The sequence below is a fragment of the Carassius carassius genome, chromosome 46 (assembly GCF_963082965.1).
Source record: "Carassius carassius chromosome 46, fCarCar2.1, whole genome shotgun sequence".
NCBI lineage: Eukaryota > Metazoa > Chordata > Actinopteri > Cypriniformes > Cyprinidae > Carassius > Carassius carassius.
In genome coordinates, this window is record NC_081800.1 from 23,303,437 (window position 1) to 23,329,906 (window position 26,470).

Below are 26,470 nucleotides of genomic sequence, written 5' to 3' on the forward strand. Positions count from 1 at the left end.
AAATTTACTGAACAAAAGGAAAGAATAAATTCTTTATCGATGGGTAATTTATCTCAGGAAGAGGAGTTAGAATTAAGGCAATTACATCTACAAATTAATCAAGCATATCTAGATATTGCTAAAGGTGCCTTTGTTAGGTCCAGGGCTAAATGGCTGGAAGAAGGAGAGATGAATTCTAGTTATTTTTTCGCTTTAGAGAAGAGGAACTGCAAACGAAATTCTCTGACTGTTCTTAATATTAATGGTGTCAACTGTATAGATCCTAATTTGATATCTAATTTTGTCACAGCGTTCTATAAAAACATTTACACATCTGTGTTTGATAAACACAATTGCGATAATTTTATAAAGAAAGTGCAATCTCATGTTCCAGTTATTGATGACTTTAAAGCCTTATGTGACTCTGATTTGACTATTGAAGAAATTCGGATAGCACTTCACTCAATGAAGAGAGGAAAATCTCCAGGGAGTGATGGATTAACTGTTGAGTTTTATATTCATTTTTGGGAGTTAATCAAACATCCATTGCTTTTTATGTACAAAGAATGTATTGATTTAAAAGAAATGACGGCATCAATGAAACAAGGCATTATCTCCCTTGTTCCCAAACCAGACAAGGACCCTCTTTTAATAGATAATTGGCGTCCAATTACACTCCTGACTATTGATTATAAAATTTTAGCCTTGGTTTTTGCTAATAGACTAAAGGTAAAACTTAATCAGTTGATCGCAGAGACACAATCAGGTTTTTTAAAAGATAGGCATATCTGTAACAATATAAGACTTATTTTAGATCTTTTGGACTATACAGATTTTATACACTCTAAAGCTGTAATTCTTTTCTTAGATTTTTATAAAGCGTTTGACACCCTTGAGCATGAATTTCTTTTGCAGACTCAAGTTATTTGGTTTTGGTGACTTTTTTGTTAATATAATTGAAAAAAGGGCTCTTTTGTTCTCGTAACCAAACTAAGGCGGGGCTATTTTTGTCGGTCCAATAAAAAATGAGATTGGTTGTGAAGCCTGCCGTCTATGGAGGAAATTTCTGTCAATCAAAACATAGCCTAGCAAGGTTGTTTCGCGATGTGAACTAAAAGTGGACCTTTTCGGATCCTTACAAAAGCCAAAGTACGTCAGTTTCTTTTTTCACTTTCAATACATTTATAACACATTTAACAAACGTCCAGCTGTAATACATTCATGCCAACTTCAGTCTAAAACCGCGTTTATCCGGAATAAACATTCTGACATGTCATCCTGCGCGTGACTGGCTGTTTACCCTTATGACAAAACTTTTATATAGTTGAACGTCTACTCTGTTCGTTGTTATTCTATTTATATATATATATTTAATCTGGTTTCTATGGCAACAAAAGAACTCGTTCCAAAGAACTCGTTACAGTGAAAGACAAAGGAATGTGTGAAAGAACGCGGACACTGATGTTTGTTTACATTTCAAAACAGCTGTTTCTAGCGAACAGTACAGTACAGTAAAAATGCATGTTTATGTTTCTCTTATAGATCTTTTATCTGTTCCACTCTGAGGGTTCAGATGGCATGTGTGATAATTTTGTAATTTGATTTTTTAAATTCTGGGTAGTCATAAATCTACCTAATCAAAAAAAAAACAGTAGACGCAGTGCATTTGACTATTTAAGAAGAACTAGATAAGTTAAAATGCCTTAAATGGAAAATATGTCTATATTTTATTTATCTATACATTAAGGCCACGTATATTTAAAAAACAAAACTGTCAGCAAAATTGCAGTTATTAGTTCTTAGTATTTTTGTTTCACAGAATCTTCACCAGACCAGTTTAAACCAACTGTTAAAATAGATTAGAGAAGTAGGTTTTTCTTACCTTGTTTTAAATTATCTTTAGCTTGCGACTGGTAAAATTTTAGTAGTTCCTTTTATAGTGAAAATATTTAGCTTTTACATTACCAGATTTTGTATTTCTGCTTAACAGATGCCTAGTTTAGCAGAAACATTCAGGACAGCTGGTTCGATGTATTTCAGCAATGATCCAGATTATAGCGATACCAAAATAATCAGAAATGTAATTGATCTCTACTACTTGGAAAATAAAGCATTCATACATAGAAAGGGCAAAAAAGTATAAGCACTAGTAGTGAAGCTTTACTGCTTACTCCAAAAATTTTCTCTGGTCATCCAAGATGCAGATGAGTTTGTTTCGTTATAATACCAGATTTGAAGAAATTTGGCATTGCATCAATTGCTCACCAGTGGATCCTCTGCAGTGAATGATTGCCAACAGATTGAGAGTCCAAACAGCTGAAAAAAAACATCAATTAACATCCTGTGAAGAAGCTGCACGTTTGTAATAAACAGATCCACTGTTAAGGCGTTTTTTAACTTCCAACCATCGCTTCTGGCTAAAATACAAGCCCTCTTTCCATAACATTCCTTCCTCCAGTGGAAAAGTCGTCTCGTTTGAATCAGGATAGAAATATGCATGGATCAAGCACTGTTACATACATACACATAACCGAAAACAGTCCAAAACAATAAACAAATAGGAAACAGATATGTTGGTGGATTGTGATGTTAGAGGACAACAAGGGATACCACTCAAAATCACTAATATTACTGATATATCATGCTTCTCTATAAATAAATATAATGTGCATATCAAATGTGAGTTTTCTTTCGTCACTGTGATTCTTTCACTCAGCAGACTACGGATGACCTCTTGACCTTGTTGGCAGGAAACTAGTCAGACCATGGCCGCTGGTGCTGCAGTCGGGGAGGGTCAGATCCAACGGATTATCAGAGATCTGCGTGGTACGGATGTGCGTTGGCTTTCATGAGAGAGGCAGAGCTATTGTTTAGAGAGTGAAAAGAGACATGTGGTCCATGGTGGAGCACGTGCAGTTACAGTCCTCAGGGTGCTGGCTTTCAACATGGGGGAAAGAGAAATGCAAAATGAGAGAGACCTGCTTGTCAGAGTTCATCCCTTATGTGTGCCGTATCAGTTCCTGAGGAGAATGAAAGGCGCGTGGAAGACTTACAACTAAAAATGGGCTAAAGAAGAAGAAGAAGAAAAAAAAAAAAAATTTTTAAACCCTTGAAAAAAATGACTATAAAATTGGGGTTTTGTTGTCTGTGATCATTATTAATTGCAGTGTGTTCCTCTGTTTTAAAATGTGCCTTTACATATCTTTATGTCATCTTGATTGTCATACTTGCTTTATTCTGATGGTCTTTTCTAACAGATGCTGTTTCAGAACTGACAAAAGAGTATAAGGAGAACGGCGAGCCCATTACAGATGACAGCACCAACCTGCACAAATTCTCCTACAAACTGGAGTACCTGCTTCAGGTCAGAGACATGGACATGGAAAAAAGATGTAAACGGGCTTCCAAAAATTCTTATTTGATAGATCAAAGTAGTTAGAAATGCATATGATTTCATCGTATTTGTTGTGTAAATTGTCTTGCAGCCTGACCAACAAAACAGTATCACATTCTCACCTGCCAATCAACCATTGTGCTAAAACAAGGATTTTTAACTTTACTATTATTTAATCAAGATACACTTGAAATGCAAATATAAAATGGTGTCTTAGAAAAATTAAACAAAGCAACAAAAATAATTGGCTAATGGGCTATGAAATATGTTTTCCCTTTAAAGGAATTTGTTTTGTACAGTGGCCAAGAGAGCTCAACACACTGCGACTTAAGAAAGCACATGCTAATAGATGTTTTCAACGACATAAACAAACGATACTGTGCATGCGCGCTTTTGTGGGCCTAACTTAACTTCCGGTAGACTTCCAAATAGAATCAATAACAACAGCTAAGAAGTCCATCTAGAGTAGATTATTTTTGATAACATCCAAAATATGTTTGCTGTGTAAATCAGACTTACTGAAAATGCAAATTCATTCTCTGCCAGCAGGAGGTGCTTTAAAGCGGGAGAGTGAGATGAAATGAAAATATATATATATTAGATCCTTCAGAAATACAGTGATATAAAAACACCTGCGCCTCGTTTTGATTTTTAAATGTGCAGTATGTGCTCATGTTTATTCTATGAAGCCTTTTGGAAAATCGGTCAGTTTTGATATTGTGAGCACCACAAATAAATAAATATCCTGAGTCCTGAGCCCAACTTCAGTCTACTAATCATCTTAACTTTTAACTGTGTTTGTAAACAGCACCATGGCCAGACTGATAAACAATCACAGACCGGAAGTTAACTTCAGGCCAGACGCGTGCGCCCGATGAAACCGTCTAAGCACCAGCAAATTAAGAAAACATCTTCATCATTTTGACAACCATGTGCTACAAATTCTCACAACATGACCAAATACAAAAACACACTGCAAATACACACAAAACAACCAAATACAGAATCACACAGCATGTAGTACAGACCACAATGGAAATGTTTGGGGACCCCAACAACACTTAACCATAATTATATTATAGAAAAAAAAGTGTATTAATTATGGTTTTGGTCTTTGCAATTTTACAAGTACCATTTTCTGGGGGTTGATTTCCATTTGTGTAATTACTACACAAATACCACAGTTAAACTATGGTTAGTGTAATTTGTGATTACTATGGTTTAACTATAATAACCATGTCTGTGCACACTGTATTTGAAGCACTTTTCTGTATCTGGTTGAATCTTTGAAGCACACGTGTTGTCAAACTGATCAAGATATCTTCTTAATTTGCTGGTGTTTTTTCTGTTTGCATGTGGGTTTTTTTTTTCGTTTGGAGTGCATTGAGCTCTCTGGGCCACTGTAATCATGAACCCACTTCAAAATTTGACGTATTATTTTATGTAATTGCATTTCAAGTAAATATAACTTGATATAATATTTAAATATTTGATTTATTTTCATAATCTATTGGTTGGTAGAAGAGCTAATCATACCTTAAGGTTTTTTTTTTTTTTGTGGTTCGGTTGGAAGATTTGACGTGTTAATATTGTATTCTTTGTAGACATTGACATTTTGAGAGCATATTGACCTACAGTATTATGCCCCTTTCAATTTACTCCTGACAGTTTCTTTACTTGGTCTTTAAAAGGTCTAAAAGTTTTACATATACCTTCATAAACCTACAGAAACCATGTGAAGCATTGAAATTACACTTATACTGAGATTTGGCAGCTAATGTGGTTTATTTGTATTTCTGGTGCTTTATTTTTGTGTATTATCAACATGGAGCCACTGACCGATGTATTTAGTCACATAATGGTAAACCCTCGCTTTGATTAAACTCAACTACAACTGATCACAGGAGATGGATGTTAATATCAAGTGTAAATGACAGTTGTCTCTGCCAATCTCTTGGGATCTGATCATCCGTTTCGGATGCTAATACCAAGTGTGAAGCGTGCGGTATGGATGCACTCAAAAGCCCTAATCGTGCAAGATGAGGTCTCACGCTGTCCCAAAAGGACTTGAAACTTTTTCATCTAAACTTCTTTGAGCCTGCTTTTAAGATGTTGCTCAGTCATTTATCTGAAATGTTATGTTATTGTTATGTTGCTCAGTTCGACCAGAAGGAGAAAACAACATTTCTGGGATACAGAAAAGACTACTGGGATTATTTCAGCGACTGCCTGGCCAAAATCAGAGGAGCAAACGATGGAATCCGCTTTGTTAAATCAATTCCAGAGGTTAATATCGATCTCATTCTCATTTTTTTACAATGTTAGCAATAAAAACAAACTAATGCAAATGCATAAACATGTAATACAGGAATAAAAATTCATAAACCTGTATCATTCACATTCACTTATTATCAACATTAACAATAATAACTAACTAACAATACTAGTAATGTGACTAATATTTTATTATTAATTTATAATAGTAATAATTTATTGTTAAATGTATTATTCTTTTGCTTGTGTATGCATGAAAAAGCGGAAAAAGTCCATTTTAACCACCCTTTCTTTTGTTATTATGTGCTGTATTACTGGACATCTCTTGTCTGTAGAAACACACCTATTGTTTAAACAAACCTTCCTGTCAGATTTGTACAGTTCTCTTGTGATACTATTGTTTAGGTTGTTCCTTGTCTGCCCGCATTATACACTGATCTAAAGGCCATGGTTTTTTTTAAAGAGCCACTTCCACATGAACGCTGTTTGATATTGTTTCACGGTCAGATTTGTTTTGTACTGTCTTGACACTGAGCTCTTCTACAGTGGTGACCAACTTCCATGTTTTGTGGTGTGGTCAGTTTCGGTCTCATAGATGCTGAATTTGGGGAATTAAATTTGATTAACAATAGGTAAATTATTCAGCTTTGACTGGTTAGTGGTTGTAGTCTGTATGCATGTATAAATATGGGTTTTTTATTATGCCACACAGAAAAAGTCAAACATCCACCAGTTTAAAAGGAAAAAAATACTGTCAATTAAAAAGCTTTACTATTTAAGGTGAATTAAATTTTAAAATGTTAAGTAACCACCCCAAAAATCCTAGCAATAACTTGTAACTACCTAGAAAAATTAGAAAAACTATTTGATCTATTGTCATTCAAATTTGAATAGTGTCCGATATGTTTTTGGAACAGTGCAGATACTTGTGGCAGTAAAAGCGTTGATCTTTTTCTCTCTTAGCTGAAGACGTCTCTGGGTAAAGGCAGAGCATTTATCCGTTACTCACTTGTGCATCAGCGGCTGGCTGACACACTCCAGCAATGCCTCATGAACCACAGGGTCACCAGGTAACACTTCACTGTCACCTCACCTGTCATGCTACCCATCTTTCTTAATAAACATAGAATTTAGTATTCAGACACATAGCCAAGGCTTTTTTTGAATTCCAAATATTGCACTGAAATGTTCATGACATTATACTTTATTTTATATATACAGTATATATATATATATATATATATATATATATATATATATATATTAATACACTGAAAAGTGTGTCAGTGCAATGCTTCTACATGTATGTGTAAATAAAAAATATTATATTAATGCAGTACTTTTTAAAGGTTTGGAAATAATACAATTTTAACGTTTTTGATGAAGTCTCCTATGCTCACCAAGGCTGCATCTATGTTTTAAAAAAGACAGTAAAAACAGTAATATTGTGAAATATTACAATTTAAAGTAAATGGTTTTTATTTCAATATGATTCAAAATATATTTTTTTTTCTGCGATGCAAACTGTATTTTCAGCATCATTACTCTAGTCTTCAGTGTCACATGATCCTTAAGGAATTCTGATTTGCTGCTCAAAAAAACATTTCTTATTATTATCAATGATGAAAACAGTAGTGCTGCTTAATTATGCAGAAACCTTGATATGCAACCATTCTAATTTTTATTGTGTGTTTTGAGTGTGCTTGGTTTTTTTAAATAGAAATGAATGCTTTTATTTAGCAAACATACATCAGATTAATAAAAATGACAGTAAAAATTAGTTTTAATAATGTTACAAAAGATTCAATTTCAGATAGAATCTGTTCTCCTGAACTTTCTGTTCATCAAAGAATCCTGAAAAAAAATCTTAAAATATTATAGCAAAATAAAGTGGAAGACGAGTAATGATACTAAAAATTCAGCATTTTATCACAAAAATAATTAACATTTTAAAATCTATTCACAAAGAAAACAAATATTTAAGTTTTTACAGAAAATTTTTATCCAATAATTGCAGCCCTGCTGAGCATAAGAGACTTCATTACAAACGATTACAAATTCTAATGTTTCAAATTTTTGACAAGTACTATATACAATATGGACATTAATAATAGTTATAATGATAATAATTAACTTGTATGGTGTATGAATGTATATATGGTGTATATATATATATATTAAAGAAAAACAAAAGTTCAAATAATCAACTATTATTGCACCTTTAAAAGTACTTCTCAAACTTCAAACTAATAAAAATAATAAAACATGCAAAAAAATACATAATGTGTAGATGTGCATTGCATATATGCAGCAATGTGTGACTGCATTTTAAACATGGCAGTAAATTAAATATTTTACTTTATTAATAATTTAAAATGGAAATAAAACTTGATATTTAATCAAGTTTTTAATCAAGGTTAATCATTTCATCAAATAACTTATTGTAATCCAACATTTGTATGCCAAAGTTTAGCAAAAACACCAAATGTTTTCATGCAGCATTTCTGTGATTATGGAGAAATTACACCTGAAATATGTTGTGCCATTATGCATGATTATTCATGCTGATGTCCGTGTTCACCATCTAAACCAAAAAAGGTGAAGACTTGTGCATAAGCTGCCATTTCCGCCTCTTCTGTTTACAGTGTTTTAACAGCACACAGCTTAATTCAGTAGAAACAATACCGAGAGTGCTTCCCTTTCAGTTTTACTTCTTTAAATTGGCTTCCCTCTTTAAAGAAAACACATTTACTTTTTACTCAAGGTTTATGGGTCTGTGCTATGTATGTTTATACAAACATAATATATAATAACAATAATGTCTTACTGCAGACCTTTCTGCATGCTGAACTAAGTTATCCGAGAACTGTCACTAACTGTTACGTTAGCTTATACAGTACACTGCCGTTCAAAGGTTAGGGATCATTAAGACTTGTAATGTTTTATAAAGAAGTGTCTTATGCTCATTAAGGCTGCATTTATTTAATCAAAAATACAAAAAAACAGTAATCTTGCAAAATATCACAATATAAAGAAATGGTATCTATTTTAATATCCTTTAAAATATAATTTATTTCTGTGATGCAAACCTGAATTTCCATCATCCATTACTCCAGTATAAACTATCACATGATCCTTAAGAAATCGTTCTAATATGCTGATTTATTATTAGAATTATCAATATTGGCAACAGTTGTGCTGCCAAATATTTATTTGGAAACTGCAATACTTTTCTCAGGATTCTTTGATGAATAAAAAGTTTGATGAATAAAAATGTTTCTTTCAAAAAAATATGAGGTCTTGTTTTTTGAGAAAGAAACTAAACAAAATTAATTGATCTGAATTATCAGATCAGATGATCAGAAGGTAGTCATTTTATTCCTTAAATTTTCTTTACTTGATCTTAAAAGGTCTTACATTTACCTTCATAAAAACCTGCAGAAACCCTTAATTTAATAAGATTTGGAGTGCCATCATTTTTATTTCTTACTGAAGAACTAGACTATGTTTTTTAATGCCTTATTTTATTTTATTTTTTTACTGGTGTTTTTCTGTAGTGACTGGTATAATTCCCGGAGCCCATTTCTGAAACCCCATCTCAGTGTGGACATCATTAATTACCTCTATGAGCTCAATGATGTTCAATTTGATGTGGCATCCAGGGGTCATGACCTTGACTCAGAGTGGCCCACATTTGCAAGGTAAGCAGACTATGAATTTATAAATTTCTAATATAAATAATGAAACATCAGCCATATATTACTACAAAAACACTGGCACACATATAATGCTTCTAATTTATGGTCCATTTACCATTTACCTGGAAATAGTATGTGTGTCAGTTTGTTTGAATCAGCTGTTTAATGTTAAGTTAATATAATTTAAAGTTAATTTAAAAAATATCTCACAGTAGGACATTGGGAATGACTAGCTCCCCCAGTCACATGTGGAAACCACCGAGTCGTAGTTCCAGCATCAACAGTCTGGCCAGTACATACTCTCAGGTACCAGCACACCTTTTGAAGGTCCCTGTTCTCATGTATCATTCTAAACTTAGAAATACTTAAACTACTGCTTTATATCCAGTAGATGGCTGTGTTTGTGTCAAATCTATCTTTCTTTCATTCTATGTATATTCCCTCTAACAAAATTTATTTCAATCATTGTAGCAGGCCCATGAGTTTCCTGGGAGTCCAGACTTTGGACCTGGCCTTCTATCTGACATGTCTGTCCAAAACTCCAGTGGACTAAATGATTCTTCCATCAGTGCTATTGACGAACTCCGTCTGGAGCTGGACCAGTCTGAATTAAAGCAAAGGGAGCTTCTCGACCAGGTTCAGCAGTTTGGCAGAGAGGCAGGTGAACTCCACGGGGTTGTGGTAGAACTCCAAAGGCAGCTGGACGTCTCTTTAGCCGCCCAAGGTAACCATCAGGAGCTCCAGCGGAACCTGGAGGTGCTAGCTGAGAGTGAACAAGCACTATCCCATGAGCTGGAGGTCTTAAGGGGACGCGAGACTATCAGGGAGGCCTCCTATAAGGACCTCCAGGACATGTTGGCAGCAGCAGAACGGAAAAATGAAGAACTGATGGCAAGGCTAGACGGAGTATTGGATGAGAAAGGCCAGAGGGCGGCCAGTGACTTCAACTCTGCCCAGAAGATTCACGAGCTGTTAAATGAATTGAAAGAGGCTGAGAAGGGAAGGATAAATGCTCTGGCAGAAGGAGAAGAGAGGAGGAGGCAGGCGGAACAGCTGGCTGAGAAAATCAGAATAAAGGATGAAGCACTCAAAGAGACTGAGATGAAAATGGCAGCTTGGATGGAAAAGGGTGAGCAACTGCAAACCAGTGCAGAAGAGCACCGTAATGTTATGGACAAACTTCAAGGGGCACTTGCAGTGCGAGAGAAGGAGACCAGCAACCTGCAAAAGCAACTGCAAGATCTCCAGCACTCTCATGAAACTATGGGAAAGCATGTCAAAGTGGAGCGGAAGGAAATGCAAGAGGATAAAGAAGAGCTTGAGAAGAAGGTGAGTGGTCTGGAAGAGCAGTTGCAAACATTACGGACACAGCTGAAGACTAAGGAGTCCAGTCTTCTCTCCAGTATCAAGAGAGTCCAGCATTTGGAAAAGGAATCAGAGAAGCTTAAAAGCGATAAACAGAATCTGAGAGAAACCATATCTGCACTGGAGAACAGCACCAAAGAGCAGGCCAAGAAGATTGAGGAATACAAAGATAGCTGTGGCAAGCTAATGGAGGAAAACAGCAAGCTCCTCCAGGTGGTGAACAAAAATGAACAGACCAAGAAGGAGTTGCTTGAAAACAAATCTTCCCTGGAGAGTGAACTGGCTGGATTGAAGGCCTCAGAGAAGCAGTTGCGAGCGCAAATTGATGATGCCAAAGTGACTGTGGATGAAAGAGAGCAGCGGCTCAGAGAGGAGAACAGAAGTCTGGATGAAAGGCTGCATAAGGCCAACTTGCAATTGGAGGAATCAGAAAGTTCAGTTCGCCAAATGAAACTGGAGAACAAGGACAACATGGAGGTTCAGGTGACTCTTAGAGCATCTCTCACCGCCATGCAGGAGGAGATACGCAATATCAACAGCCAGATTGCTGAACTTGAGAAGAGTCTTGGAGCTGCGAGATGCAATGAGGCAAACCTGACGGCACGGCTTAAAGATAAGGATTCCCAAATGGAGGATCGGGAGAAGCTCTGTGAGGAGCTCCAGGGAAGGGTGGAAGAACTTGAAGGTCGGGACAGGGATTTGCAAATGGAGAAGACAAAGTCCGAAAGAGCCTTAGTTAAACAAACAGAGATGATTAAGACTCTTGAGGCCCAGAGGACAGCTGTGGAGAAGGTCCAACTTGAGCAGAGTGCATTCCATGCTAAAGAGACCCAAGAGATGGCCTCAAAAGTCACTCTCCTGGAAGATCAGCTGGGACTGAGTGTGAAAGAGGTTTCTAGGCTTCAAGAGGAGGTGCTTGATCTCAGGGCTAAACTTTACAGTGCTGTGGAGGAAAATGACAAGACCAAAGCAAAGCTGGAGGTCACAGATGCTTCCTGTGCAGAACTACGAACCTTGACTGAGCAGTTAAAGAAGCAGGCAGAGGAGCAGAATCGAATGCATGTGAAAGAGCTGCTGCAGTCAAGCCAAAGGGTAGATGCCATAGCTTTGCAACTGAATCAGGAAACGTCCACATGCAAGAAAACCACTGCTGAACTCACTTCAGTCCAAGAGGAGCTTGCAGAGCTCAAGGCCCAGAATGAAAGGTTGGTTGTGGAGAATACAGAGACCAGGGAGGGTCTCCATCGGGTCAACACAGAAATGGCAGAGTTGGGAATGACAATTTGCAAGCTCACCGCAGAGCGGGAAGAGGCCCGGGAACAATGGGCTGCCGAAACTGCTCGGATCCAGGAACTTCAACAGCAAGGAGTAAAGGAAATAGACCGACTTAATGCTAGCTTGGTGGCTCTTCACCAAGAAAACTCCAGTCTACAAGAAGAGCTCCAGCAGATGGAAAAACATTCAAAAACAGTGCTGGAACTAAAGGAACTGCTGGACAAAACCGAGGGTGAACGGGATGCTGCTCGTGAAGAGATCGCCGCAGTGAAATTTCAGATGAGCACGGAAAGTATGACTTTAAAAAAACAGATAAAGGTAAAATGATTTCAGAATCATCAGTCATTGTCACTTCAAATCTATTTTGTCAAATACTTGTGCTGTGTTCATGTCATAGTTAAATTACCATGATTACAAGTAGACAACTCTACTCTGTACAAAGTTTCTGGAATAATTTGTTTCTATGAAAACACTCATAATGCAAAATGCATTATAGAAGAAATATAAAACAAAAACATGTAGTGTGTATATATATATATATATATATATATATATATATATATGTGTGTGACATGTAAAAACATGTTACTGTATCTAATACAGTAACATGTTTTTACATGTCACACAGTTAAGTGAGAAAACCTGGTCATGATTCAAGTTCATGTGAATGCTATATAAAAGGCAGTAACTCATAATTACAGTATTTCTGTGTTGATATGAATGCAGCATCAGTAGACTTTATTGATGTTTTATTTAATTTGCTTTTTGATTAACAGAAATCCAAGTACTTTTCATGTAAAATAGTGACTATCTTAGTGTTACAAATATTTTCCTTTATTAACTACTTTATGTATTTTTTCTCGGTATAGGCCTTATTAGTATTTGTTTTTTAACCTAGAGCCTTAATGAAGAGATTAAGGGTTTGAAAACTCAGCTAGACATGGAGTTGAAGAAGACATCTGAGCTGGAGGCCAAATTATCCGAGTTAGAGGTACAGTATGCAAATGTTGAGCCAGATGAGGCCAGACTAACAGCATCACTTTTAATACTTCTATGTAATTGAGCTACATGATCATCAAATACTTTTTGAATACCAGCATGTGAATGAATATTATTCATCTCTGTTGGGTGGGTGATTACACTGGTATTCGTAGGTGATGAATGTCTGATCTCTCGCTGCTCCTTTTATTCTTGTTCATTGGAGACCCACTGTGCCAGACAGTGGAACAGAAGACAAGAGATTGGGGTTAATTGCCAGACAGTGATGCATTTGCTTCTCATTAAGTCTATAATTAGGAACAGCGCAGACTGTTACCTGCAGATTTTTATCTATTAGAGTATAAGTGCCACTGTAATTCTTTTGCTCTTTTTTTTTTACTTTATTTTATTTTGCATAACTATTGAGTCAAATATATATTTTCAATTATTTCTCTCTGAAAAACTTTATAATAGAAGCACAGTGGTAATTAAAGTGTATTTGATGGTGAAACCAAGATGCTGAATTATTGTTCATGCACCATGGTATTTAAAAGATTGTCACAAAACAAGGTATTACACGAAAAGCAGTACTGTGGAACTGTAGTGATGTTAGATGGTAATACTGTTGTGCCTTGAAATGGACTACGGTAGTGAAATGCATGTAATAAAACAAAACGAGACAAAATAACTGTACAGTTTCAGTCTATGTAAATGTTTGATGTTTCTGTGTACAGATTGTGTTCTTGCATTTGGCTGTTTGTTTGTTTTTAGGCAGTAAATATTGAATACTCTCATCTGATTGAAGAGAAAGACTCTCACATCACTGACTGTGAGACTCGAATGCGTGGGAGAGAGTGTGAGACACAGCAACTGCAAGAAAGTGTATCAAGGTGAGCGTTCAAAAACACAATAAAAGGGCTCATGAATTACAGATAATGGATCTGCATGTGTAAAAGTCATTATTAATGGATTTCCAATTGGATCTTCATAAGGATTTCTTGGACCCTGGAAGAGATTTAGTTTTAGTATAATCGGTTAGGATATATTTGTATGCATTATTATGAGCTTCTGTTTTCTTTTTCTCTCTCCATAAGTACCAAAGAGGCTCTTAGTGAGGTACAGAAAGAGAGGGAAGAACTGAAGCAGAAATTGGATCAAGTGTTGTCAGAGACTCAGAATCAGCATCTCCGGATGACTGCAGAGCTGGAGGATTTGGGCCAAACCAAAGTAAACCTGGAGGAACGGCTCATCGAACTTATCAGGTCTGTATATAGCCTTGCAATTCAGGTTTAACTTCTTTTTCCTTACCTAAAAACAAGGTTATTTCATTGTTTATAATAAGCTAGCATGTTTCATGATCATAGGTTAGGTTTTAACTTAACCCAGTTTTTCTAACATGTCTAGTCATGTTTGTAAAGCTCTGTCACACCACAAAAACAGATTTCAGTGCATTTCTATGCACTTATTTATACTGAGAATGATTCATTTCACTCTTGGTGTAAATAGATTTGATGCAAAAATAACTAGTTTTGTTCTTTTATAAGTTAAGGTGTCAAAATAATTGGATGATTTGTAGGTGATTCTTTTGGTTTATCTTTTTGTTTTTTATATATATATATATATATATATATATATATATATATATATATATACATATATATATATATATATATATATATATATATATATATATATATATATATATATATAGTTTTTGAATGAAAATGACTGGACGATTTTTTGTTTGAAAATTTTATATTTTGTTTTTAAATGTAAACTTTTTTCTCTTGATGCAAGCACCTCAATTTCTTTTACTACTTCATCTTGTATGTCATCTTGTGCTACTTGAAATAAAAAGCTCCAGTCACACTTCAGAGGAGAGAAACTTGAAAAGAAAAAAGACTAAAACCTGTTTTACAGATGAAGCTGCTTGAATTCTCAATGAGATGTTAAGAAAAACGGATAATAGCAGTATTCAGTGTCTGTATATTAAAATACAATAAGCATAAAAATTTATTATTTGCTCTTTTTAAGTGCATGGCTTATTGAGTTCTGGGTGAATAATATTATTCACATAATCAAACAGCTGCAGATGTTATAAAACTCTATCCTTGACACGAAAAGGAAATGAACCATGAAAGGTGCTTTAAGGCATTGAGGACCCCAAGAGACAAAAGAGAACCAAAGAGATTTTTTTGAGAGTCTTTTTTTCTCATATTCTCTTTTTTATCTGTGTTTCAGGGATAAGGATGCTCTGTGGCAGAAATCGGATGCTCTGGAGTTCGAGCAGAAGCTGAGAGCGGAGGAGCAGTGGTGGCTGGTTGATAAAGAGGCCACACATTGTCTGGGCTGCCAGGGCCAGTTCACATGGTGGCTGCGGCGCCATCACTGCAGGCTGGTGATCTCAATAACACCCTCTCTGATCTCAAGTTAGAAGTGAAGTGAAAGGCAAAAAACTGCAGAAAAAAAATGCATGAATATTAATGTTAATAGAAGTAGAAGTATTGTACACATCTTTTGAAGAAAGGCTCAGAAAGATTTATCAATCACATCACGGTAGTTTAGCACATTATGTGCTAAGTGTTTTTTTTGTTTTTTTTTCATGAAATTACGGTACACTTCATTTGAAAGTATGTATTGTAAAGTGCACAATGAATATTTTGTTGAATAATGCCAATATGCATACATTTTAAAGTGAGTTTTGAGCGTCCAAATCAATTTCATGTGTCTGTATGTGCGTTTGTGTATGTGGTTTAGCATTGGAGGAATTTATATTCAATCATTGTCTTTTACTGGGCAAACACAACACATTTTTGGCTGTTTGCTTTGCTACCTGATCTACATAATGACTTGAGTCAATCTGGCTGAAACAATGCAGACAAAACATGCAAATAAATACCATTACTTAAAGCATTTCATTCTTAGTCAATCCTCACCTCAGGTCTTTAGACACATCCTGAGGTTTTACTGCAATTCATTGAGTACATTAAAGGAATTGTTCACCCCAGAAATGAAAATTCACCATCAGGCAGTCCAAGATGTAGATGAGTTTTTCTTCATCAGAAGAGCAGATTTGGAGAATTGAAGCATTACATTACTTGAATACTAATGGATCCTGTGCAGTGAATGGGTGCCATCAGAATGAGAGTCTGACAGCTGATAAAAAACATTACAATAATCCACACCATTCCAGTCCATCAGTTAACCTCTGGTGAAGTGAAGTGCTTTTCACTTCACAAGACAATAATTGATGGACTAGAGTGGTGTGGATTATTGTAATGTTTTTAATCAGCTGTTTGGACTCTCATTCTGATGGCACCCATTCACTGCACAGGATCCATTGGTGAGAAAGAAATGGGGATGAAGAAACAAAATCTACATCTTGGCCTGAGGTTACATATTCAGCAAATTTTTATTTTGAGAACAGTTTTGATTACTTATTATAACATTTTTGCATTATGTATATATTTAATAGAATTCTTATTGTAAGACCTGATAAGTAATTTGCCAACAATTTCTGCAACTATTTACACTGAGTCTGAAATTTTTATCAATGGAAACAAAACATATTTGGACGCCTAAATTGACTTTAAAAGTTTTTTTTTTGTTCCAAATATGCTGACTTTTGTTATACTGTGTTCTCGGCAGGTTGTGTGGCCGTATCTTTTGTTACTACTGCAGCAATAATTTTGTGATGACAAAAAACTCAAAGAAGGAGCGCTGCTGCCGAGAGTGCTACATGCAGCACAACGCTGTGGTGGAAAGATTCACGAAAGCTGAACTCAACAGCTCATCAGAGAATCAACCTCCTCCTCTTCCAAATGCTGCCAGTCAACCACCACCACCCTATATACCCACACCAAGAGTTACAGGTACAGATGCAGCCAAAAACAGACCCTACAAATACTTATGAGTTGATTGCACATGAATGCAATCTGAAAAGTTAAAATTATGTACATGTTAATTGTGTAGTTTAGTTTGAATGCATTTTGTTTATGAAGAGTAGCCAGAAAAAACTACTCATTTAGCTGATTCATGAAGACACACCCGTGCAATTAACTTGCATTTCTCATGATGGATACTAATTGCACACCAAATTTGCATCATTACTCTTCATTGTGTTGCATTAGTGCTAAAAAGCTTTCTGCCTCCTGACAGAGGAAAAAAAGAGATATTTGAATTGTCCGTTTTATTCTTTATTATATCATATTGCAAGTAGGAACTTCCCAGGAGGTCTTGAATGTAAAATTATTCTAGTAGTTATAGAGTAGTTATTCTTTACGTTTTAAATTCAGGAAACTTTTTCCATTTAAGAGCACCTCAAAACTCCCTCAGCAAGCATCAAAGTTACTTTTCTTTATTGTAAACTATCTACATAAGTACTGATAAAAAAGGTGCAGTCACTGTTGAGTGGGTTTTTCATTGTATGTGTGAATATAGCAGCACATATTCAAAAGAGAACCTTCAAGGGCTTAAATGTATTGTTCTGCTTGGCATTCATCTTTAGTGACTGAAGATTGTCTTTAAGAATGGATTGAATGGCCGGGAAGTCCATTCCTGAATGCTAAAAGACTAGAAATTGCTGCAGAGAGCTTTGTCATCATAATTGACAGGTGGAATGTCATAGATTTGTCTTGACTGTAACAAGCAGTCCTGTCATTGATGTAATGGACAGCAAATATTGCTTCTTAATAAATATATCTGTATGTTTTTCTCAAGGAGGTGTCTGATGGTTCAAAAAGCCAGATACAATAAAAATTCGGACATTTGACGTTTGTACTAAAGAAAGGATAACTGTTCAAATCCTATTGATTTCAAGGTTTGATACCTGACATGCATATAGAAATCATCTCCAGCAATCTCTAGATATTTTCAAAAATCAATATACGTTCACTGCAGACTGTGATTGCTCAATCCTGACCAGCACTGAGAAAAGTAAAGTACCATGTGACAGCGCCATCTATGTATCATCAGTAATTCAAACCTGGATAATGATACTTGAAAACTTCAGTGTATTTAGAGCCACCTAGCGTTATTGTAATATTATTTGTATAGTGATATAATATTTTAAATATTTTAAAAGAGCTTTTATTTTCATATTTCCTTTTCATTTTAAAGTATTAGTATTTTTCTTTTGCGCATTTTCTTATTTTATTTTTTTTAAGATATAGATTTAGCTTGAATTGACTTTTACTTCAGTTTCAGTTGTAGTAATTTTAGTACTTCAATTTGTTTTATTTCAGTTAGATGATAAGGCAGCATTTTTAATTTTACATTTCTCATGGGTCAGTGTCATATTAATGCTTATAAAGTCCCGTGTCCTGACTTGCAGTTACAGATCCTGGCGACAAACCGGATGATGGGGCATTTGACATCATAACAGAGGAGGAAGTGAATGATACCTATGACAGTGACTCGCGCACCACCACCGGGTCACAGGAAGGAGGAGGAGATGGAAGACAAACTGGAGACCTGTAAGGATTTAAACATGCACACACACACAAATGATCCCTGACAACACCACCTGGAAAAACATTAATGTTCAGAAACTTGGGTTCAGTAAGATTTTTTTAAGAAATCAATACTTTTATTCAGCTAGGATTAGGGCTGGGTATTGTTCAAAATCTTTCGATCCGGTGCCAATTTCGATACCTTAGTTTCGATACCGGTTCCTAACGATACTTTTTTCGATACCATATGTTTTAAAATCCATTTCAACATCAACACAAATACATTAAACACAATAAACAAATTCTGGTAACACTTCACATTCAGGATAAAATTATTAATACAACTGGTTGTGCTTTTTGGATAGGGGTGTACCAGCAGACACTCAGGATTGTTATCAATCCTAACTTGGCCAAAATTAACAAAAACCACAACATGAACATATTATAAATAAATAGATAAACAAATGATATTGTGTACAGGCTAATATTGAACCAACTAAAATGCAAAGGAATGTAAAAAAAAAACCTTTTTAGTGCAAAATCAAACTGCATTTGTGGGTTAAAGAACATTTCATGACTTCTCAGACAACTGTACATTTGTGGCTACTGTGAGTTAATTATAAACGCTATCGTTAACTCATATTTAGCATAGTAAAAACATGGTACATTTTCTTTAGTTTATAATTAACCCACAGTAGCCACAAATGTACAGTTGTCTGAGAAGTCATGAAATGTTCTTTAACATCATGAACCATAAAATGTAGTCATCGTTCTGCTATGGTTTATTTTCATAACAGTTAAACACATGTCACAAGTTAACATGGTCACATTTCCTTGATTCAGCAGCTGTACGATGTGACGCCGAGAGTCTTGTCTTGAATCCAGAGACCTGGAGCTGATTCGGTGTAGATCGGTAGCTCGGTGGTTCATGACTGCTGTCGCGCAGCGCTCCGTCTTTTAGCGCATGTTCGAAACCCGCGCGAACACAGACGTACTTTATTTTTATTGTTTATCCTACTTACTTCAGCCGCAAAACGGGCGATCATACTAATAACTTGTAATCTTTACAAGAATATCAGAGTCATGCAATGAGCATGTCTGCGTTTATTAGACACTTAATATCACGTCAGTTGGTGCTTTCAGAATCGCTGAATCTGCTGTCGTCGTTCCTGCACATCTTACCATACCATAAAGGCATCGAAGTTCGGTACCCAGCCCTAGCAAGGATGCATTAAATTGATCAAAAGTGACTTCAAAGACATCTGTAATGTTACAAAAGATTTCTATTTCAAGTAAATTCTGTTCTTTTGAACTTTCTATTTATCAGAGAATCCAGAACAAAAGGTGTCACTTAAAAAAAAGCAGAACAACTGTTTTCATCATTGATAATAATCAGAAATGTTTCTCGAGCAGCATATTAGAATGATTTCTGAAGAATCATGTGTCACTGAAGACTGGAGTGATGATGCTTTTTTAACTGTATGTTTGATCAAACAAATATAACACACATAAGAGACAGATGGAAAAAATCTTCCAGACACCAGACTTTAAACAGCAGTGTACCTGGTGAACTATCTAACTTAAGCTTTAAACCTGGTTTTCAGATATGTTCCTTCCATTTGAATTTAGGTAAAAGTAAACAAAAAATAAAAGCTCAGTTTTATGGTATATGCTGCTTAAGGTATGTAGTTGTTGCTAATAATGATGCTTTCAGACTTATTTTTGCAATAAGGCTAGGTGAAAGCCGGCATCTTTTTATTGCAAGACATATTCCATTCTTTTAACCTTAAAAGAATCATAAATGCACTAAATAAGGAACTGCATTTATTAAATGAAATCATATAAAGAATTGTTCACTTCTGTATGAAGTGTGCACACACAAAAAGAAGAGACCAGAGACAATGGATGTGCTAAAACATTCCCATGTCCTCACAATCACACTTCGAATGTGTCAATTTGTAGCAGTTTTATCAAGATTCCCAAGGCTGCATCTCCGGGCCTCTGTTTAGAAAATTGTGATGTGATGCTTCTACAAATAAGTGTTACAGACAGACAGGAAGTCCTGCCGGGAGACTGATTGCAGGGGGGATGATGACTGTCAATTTATGCGTTTCATGCCATCTTGCGTGCATTTCCTAACATTTGTCACTCTGAGATGAGCACCTGCCTGACATATAATTCTACAGCAACCTCAAAAGATCATTTTCCTGTGGTTGAACAAGGTTTCTGTAATTCGATGCACTCCCCGATGGAAATATGTTTTTTTTTTTTATTTATTTATTTAAGTATTAAGCAGCACAACTGTTTTCAACATTGATAATAATCAAAAATGTTTTTTGAGCAACAAAACAGCATATTCGAATGATTTCTGAAGAATCATGTGACACTGAAGACTGGAAGAATGAAGCTGAAAATCCAGCTTTGCATCACAGCAATGAATTACATTTTAAAATATATGAAAATAGAAAACCGTTATCTTATATTGTAATATTATTCCACAATTACCATCTTTACTGTGTTTTTTATTAAATAAATGCAGCCTTGGTGAGTTAAAGAGACTTGTTAGAAATCTTACTAACCCCAAATTTTTGAACAGTGATGTATTTGGGAATTCAAGATTCAAATGCTGAATCAAATTATAATTCATCTGACATCATTTCAGAAGGACTAATTTTCCAGCTTATTTTTTTGTAATGGGAAGTTATGAGTTATGAAAGATATGAAATGTTTTCATAGTTCAATGAACTGTTCTTAAAAAATAAATTAAAAAAAAGACCGTTTTAGACACGGCAGATTTTTATTCATGACTTTGTCCATCAAGCGAACACATAGCAACCCGTTGACAAGTGTTCAAACCCCTTGTCATAGCAACATCCAGGCAACCATTCCAAAGATTCTAGCTTCAAACAGTGTTCCATCTGTTTATGATGATTGTCTTTTACAGTAGCATATCGAGTGACATGACACCTGATGAACAGGAAGAGATGGTCCCTGTACAGGATGCAGAAATCACCCTCCTCAAGTCTGGAGAACTCACGTTAGTATATGCCTATAGAAAACACACACACACACACAAACTCATCCGGTTATACAATTATTATTTCTGTTGATTGGGTGCATGTCTTTCTGTAGTGCCTCTGTGCCTCTGGATATAGATCAGATTCTTCATTTCGGTGATAGTTCCCGTGAACTGTTTGTCAAGTCCAGTTGCTACAGTGCCATTCCCATCACTGTGGGCGACCGAGGGCCCATCATCAGCTGGGTTTTCTCTTCTGAGCCCAAGAACATCTCCTTCACTGTGGTGTACAGAGAGACACTTGACACACCTGTTGAGCGGGCCAAGGTAACAAACACACACACACACATGGCCTTCAACACCTGTTTGGTTTGCAAAGGGTGCCACGGACAACTCACTAAAGTTGCTCACTGTAAAATAACTGCCTTGTTAGTGTGATGCTCAGTAGATAGTCTTTTAAAAACTGCAATGCATTTCTGCAGAGTCTCAGATAATTTGGTAATGGATATCTCTGTGTCTTAAAAAATTATTTCTCAGAGCTCTGATCATAACTCTAAAAATTGCCCCTCTTTTAGTGTTTGGGAGTTATGAATAAATTAGAAGAAACATTTTAATATTATAATTATCATTATTTACTTTGACTTCCTTCTGTGGAAAAAGGAGGACATTTTTTTCCATACAATGGAACGGAAAATGAGGCTTTTTATTGACCTAAAACCTTTTGCATCGTCTTATTTATATCGAAATAATATTTAGTTAAATACCATTGTTTCCTGCTAATTTTAAAATAATTTATTGAACATTCTTGGTTTTTATTATTTTATTATTTTAGTTAAATTTATTGCTATTTTATGCATGCACTTTAGATGCTTCCATTCTAATTAAGATCTCATTTTTTTATGTTAGTTAAATACTAATAAATATTAAATGATCAAATCTGCCAGAGCAAAACTGCCTGACTAAGTAGCTCTAATGTAGTTAGTGTTTGGTAACTTCTAGTCAGTGTTGTTTTAATATTTTATATTAAAACAATATAAAATATAATAATATTATACAATATAATATTTTTATTTGCTGTTTAGTATTCATTCATATTTTGAATTAGCTTTTATTTGTATATTTTCAGTTTTCACTTAAATTTCAGTTAGTATTTTGATAATTTAATGTTCGTTTGTCATTTATTATTTTGTTTATTAATTTAATTGTTTTTATGTTTATATTTCAGTTTTATTTTAGTTGTATTATTTCAACGTATTATTGTTTTTATTATTATTTTAGTTTTGGCAAGTTTTCATCAAATACTTTTTATTATTACTTTATTTAATCTTTATCCCAATTTGGTAAGTTCGACTCAACATTGACCCAGCGTTGACTGCTTTGTTATTTACAGTAACTTAGACTGTGTATGATAACTGTATGTTGAATAATAATCAGTTAGGCTTATGCAATCTGCTTCAAGTCTTCAGACGTTGCATCAGCTTGCATTGTTACGTCCCTTCTGTGTGGCAGTATCTCAAATGTATCCATCTTTATTCTCACTCCTATGATAACCATTAAGCAGCCTTTTTACCTCTTAGAGTGCTAAATCTATTTGATGTCCCTGTGGTTCAGGTTCTGATTCCTCTCACACGCTGTAACTCGCATAAGGAGACCATACAGGGCCAACTGAAAGTCCGCAATCCTGGAGTCTATACACTCATCTTTGATAACTCATTTTCCAGGTACAGTAACACACAGGTGGCATTTATACACTCCGGAGAACCTTTCAGAGCTTTTGTGCTTCACAGAAAATATCTACTCTTTTGACTGGTAGTATTTTGCTCATGATTACTATAGTAGGCTGTTTTTTGTTGTGCAGTGCATTTTACAGGCTTTCTGTGGGTCTTGAAAGTATTAATTCACCCATCCACAAATTAAGGCCTTAAAAAGGCAGAAAGTCCAAAATTCATAAACTCATGGCACTATATTATATGCACATTGTGACAAGCTCAGTAAATACTGGAAACAATATCAGTGCTTTTAGCTGCTTATGCACTATAATTATAATAACTTTTTAATTGTAAAAACGTTTTGCAGTAATCTTTGTTTTATTTACAACTTTAACATTTTTTTTATTTTTTTAACAGTGTAGTTATTAATTGGAAGGATGGAATGAAACAATCCCTGTTTCTCCTGTGTTTTCTTTTCTACAGATTTCTCTCCAAGAAGGTCAACTACCAGCTGACCATTGAGAAGCCCATCGTCTATGATGGAAGTGACTTCCCTTAAATGTGGCTTTGTGGTGTGTAGCGTCCTCGTGTGAACTTGATGTGCTTTATTTTCATCTTTATTCATCTCAGACCTGTTCCTGTGTGCCAAGAGTTTCTGTTTTAGAGTTGTATGGGTTAGAATAGTATTAGTCATGTTTTATCGCTGATAGCATTCAGGCTACTCACTGACCTGTGTTGTGAAGCAGTTTCTACAGCATATGTACTTATTGGAAAATGCTTTTTGTTCTGATCAAGAACTCATCTACATCTTAGATGACCTGAAGGCAAGTAGATTTTAAGGAAGTTTTTGAGTGATTTTTTCCTTTAAAAATGGCAATTCAGAGAAGTCATTTTAATTTCTATCTGCATATGACAGAGAATACAATTTAAGTCTGCAAACAAGACTTGGAGATATCCAAAAATGGCAGCAGTTTGCAACGATATCACACTACAGTTCCACTACGGTTGTCCAAAACGATAGTATGTGCTCTGAGTTTACCAAGTACACAGGGAAAAGAGAAAAATTTGTATTTTGGCATATTTTCTTAAAGAAATGCTACATTAGGCATTTGAGGAATATGAGGAGAATTTCATACAAGGTAAAACTGTATGCTTCACAAAAGCAACAAGCTGTGCTTACGACACTCTCCTGTTTTTTTTTTTTTTTTACTCAAAGCAGAATTCTCCAATGTGTCATGACATAGTCCTGAAAGTATAGCAGTTTTACTATCTTTTTGTAGTCTCCACCAACTGTCAAATTGTCACAGCAATATTTATCTGCTCACTATTCTTGTGTCATCTAAAGCATTAATTATTCACAATTTATATGGGTAAATATGGCACTTTTTATTTGATCTACTCCGTGCACTATTTTGTATACAATATATTGAATTAAATGGCGCATACTATGAAGTCATTTAGCACTTGCACAGTGTCTATTTTTGCAAAATATAAGGATCAGTTTTTTGATTTTATAAAATTGGTTTATTGATTCTCAAATGCATAGTATTTTTGACATGTTCAATTTTAATTAATCCTTTCTGTATATGCATTACTGAATCTTCATCCTGGTAGATGGCCAAACACTAGTAATATGAACACTAAGGCTGTTAAACGTGTCTTGTTTGGTTTTAACAACTTTGAAAAGCAAATATCCAAGACACTCATGTTTATTCAGGTGTATGTTTCACATACATTTCCAAGTGACAAAGCTGAACTAGACTGCTGCTCTTATGAAGATCTGTTTATATATTTATATTGTATCTCAAGCTCTAATTTGAATTTTGTGCAATTTTAAATATTTTCCTAAAAGGACTTGCTCTTTTACAGGAGTTTTCATATGGTATTTTAAATAAATTGATGCATTTTAAATACATTTTAATGGGTTGTTCGGGAAATTTCATGAATGTAACTGAATTTGATGATATTTGTGAATCTATGCAATCACAGCGCAGTGTTTACAAATGGCAGAACCCTTTATATGTAATAAAGTTGAATTGGTTCAACATTTATTGCAACTGCTTCGTTTGTTCAGAAACATACTCTTGTCTGTATACATGCACACGATGATAAACAAGCGTTTTAAATTTTTTTGAATAGGCCTAATTGAGTCTGTATTGGAAACAATATGTGGTGTATTGCTCACTAGATCTTCTTCTGCTGGTAACTTGGTGGTTTGCATGACATTGTTGGTCGTGATGTCAACATGAGGGGGCGACCTTCTCCAGGTAGATTAAAATAAGTTTTCATTAAATAAGTGTACATCGTTTAATATTATCCAACAAATTCATTGTGAAAGAAAGAAAATAGCAAAACAAAAATACAGTGAACACAATTTTAAATGTGTTAAAAAAATACATTAAAAAATGATGATGGAAGCCAGTAGGAAATAAAAATAAAAAGGTAGTTGTTACTTTTTATCTCACAGTTCAGACTTTTTCCTTGCAACTTTATTTATTCCATGTGTAAAAAAAAGTAACAATTTACATCAGAATTAAGAATGTTTATCTCCCAATCTTGCACACTCAAGAAAAGGTTCTATATACTGTAGAACTATTTTTAAGGGTTCAATCAAAAGAATCCTTCTTTGTAGTTAGGAAAAAAAGTTATATATAGAATCCTTTAGTGGTTCCCATCATGGGATCATTTTACGGATTAAATTTTTCTTATATTTTAATTTGTAAACTGTTCATAGATACTTAATCACTAGCAATATATCACTTTGCAATACTGCAACAGTTACAGAAATTAACACAAATCTGTGTTTATGTATGCACACTTTTATTTGAATTAATTGTGTCCTCTTAAAAACGGGTTAAACCACCTTTCTCCACTGCTAGTAAACACATTTACTTATTTCTTCCTGATAGTTTTGTTACTATAAATGAATGTATTTAGGCTGGTAAGTGATATTAAGTATTTTAGACTTCAGTAAAACCAGTTAATTTTGGATGGTGCCACCCTAGGGTTCTATATAGAGCCCCGATTGACCTTTTTCCTAGAGTGCAATTCTGAAATGTATCCTCACAATTCTGAGTTTACAGTTGGGAGTGAAAAAGTTACTAGAAAAAAAGTAGCTTCCGTAATTATAAATACTGTAGTACACCTAAATATAAAATTATCTGCGCATGAACTGAAATGAGTCTATAAATTAAGCAATTTTAATCCGAAGCTTTACAGCTTTAAAACAAATAGTGTTTGAGGAATATCATTGCAGACACTAAAAACAGGTTCATGTCTGGTTTGAGGAAAGTAAACCGAGCTGTAAAAAGTTGTAGCTGAGCTGCAGAGGA

The 26,470-nt window shown here is 35.0% G+C and overlaps 1 protein-coding gene and 1 long non-coding RNA gene across 4 annotated transcripts in view; one reads left to right on the forward strand and one right to left on the reverse strand.

The window, feature by feature from the left end:
• LOC132129665 (uncharacterized) overlaps positions 1-26,470 on the reverse strand; it is a 128,113-nt gene that overhangs the window by 21,386 nt on the left and 80,257 nt on the right. The gene's annotated exons all lie outside the window — the stretch shown is intronic.
• Positions 1,028-25,185, forward strand: LOC132129672 (FYVE and coiled-coil domain-containing protein 1-like). 3 transcript variants are annotated; one of them, XM_059541323.1, is made up of 18 exons: positions 1,028-1,128; positions 2,699-2,805; positions 3,237-3,343; positions 5,534-5,659; positions 6,611-6,717; positions 9,205-9,348; positions 9,558-9,651; positions 9,817-12,303; positions 12,884-12,976; positions 13,735-13,853; positions 14,058-14,225; positions 15,205-15,357; positions 16,612-16,835; positions 18,296-18,437; positions 21,358-21,450; positions 21,546-21,756; positions 23,041-23,150; positions 23,622-25,185. In XM_059541323.1, the coding sequence occupies exons 2-18, from the start codon at positions 2,745-2,747 to the stop codon at positions 23,695-23,697; spliced, it is 4,515 nt and encodes a 1,504-aa protein (XP_059397306.1). In that variant the 5' UTR covers positions 1,028-1,128; positions 2,699-2,744; the 3' UTR covers positions 23,698-25,185. The 3 variants fall into 3 exon arrangements, with proteins under 3 accessions (XP_059397306.1, XP_059397305.1, XP_059397307.1); XM_059541322.1 differs by having other exon boundaries at positions 1,031-1,128; positions 2,696-2,805; XM_059541324.1 differs by having other exon boundaries at positions 1,031-1,128; positions 2,696-2,805; positions 21,361-21,450.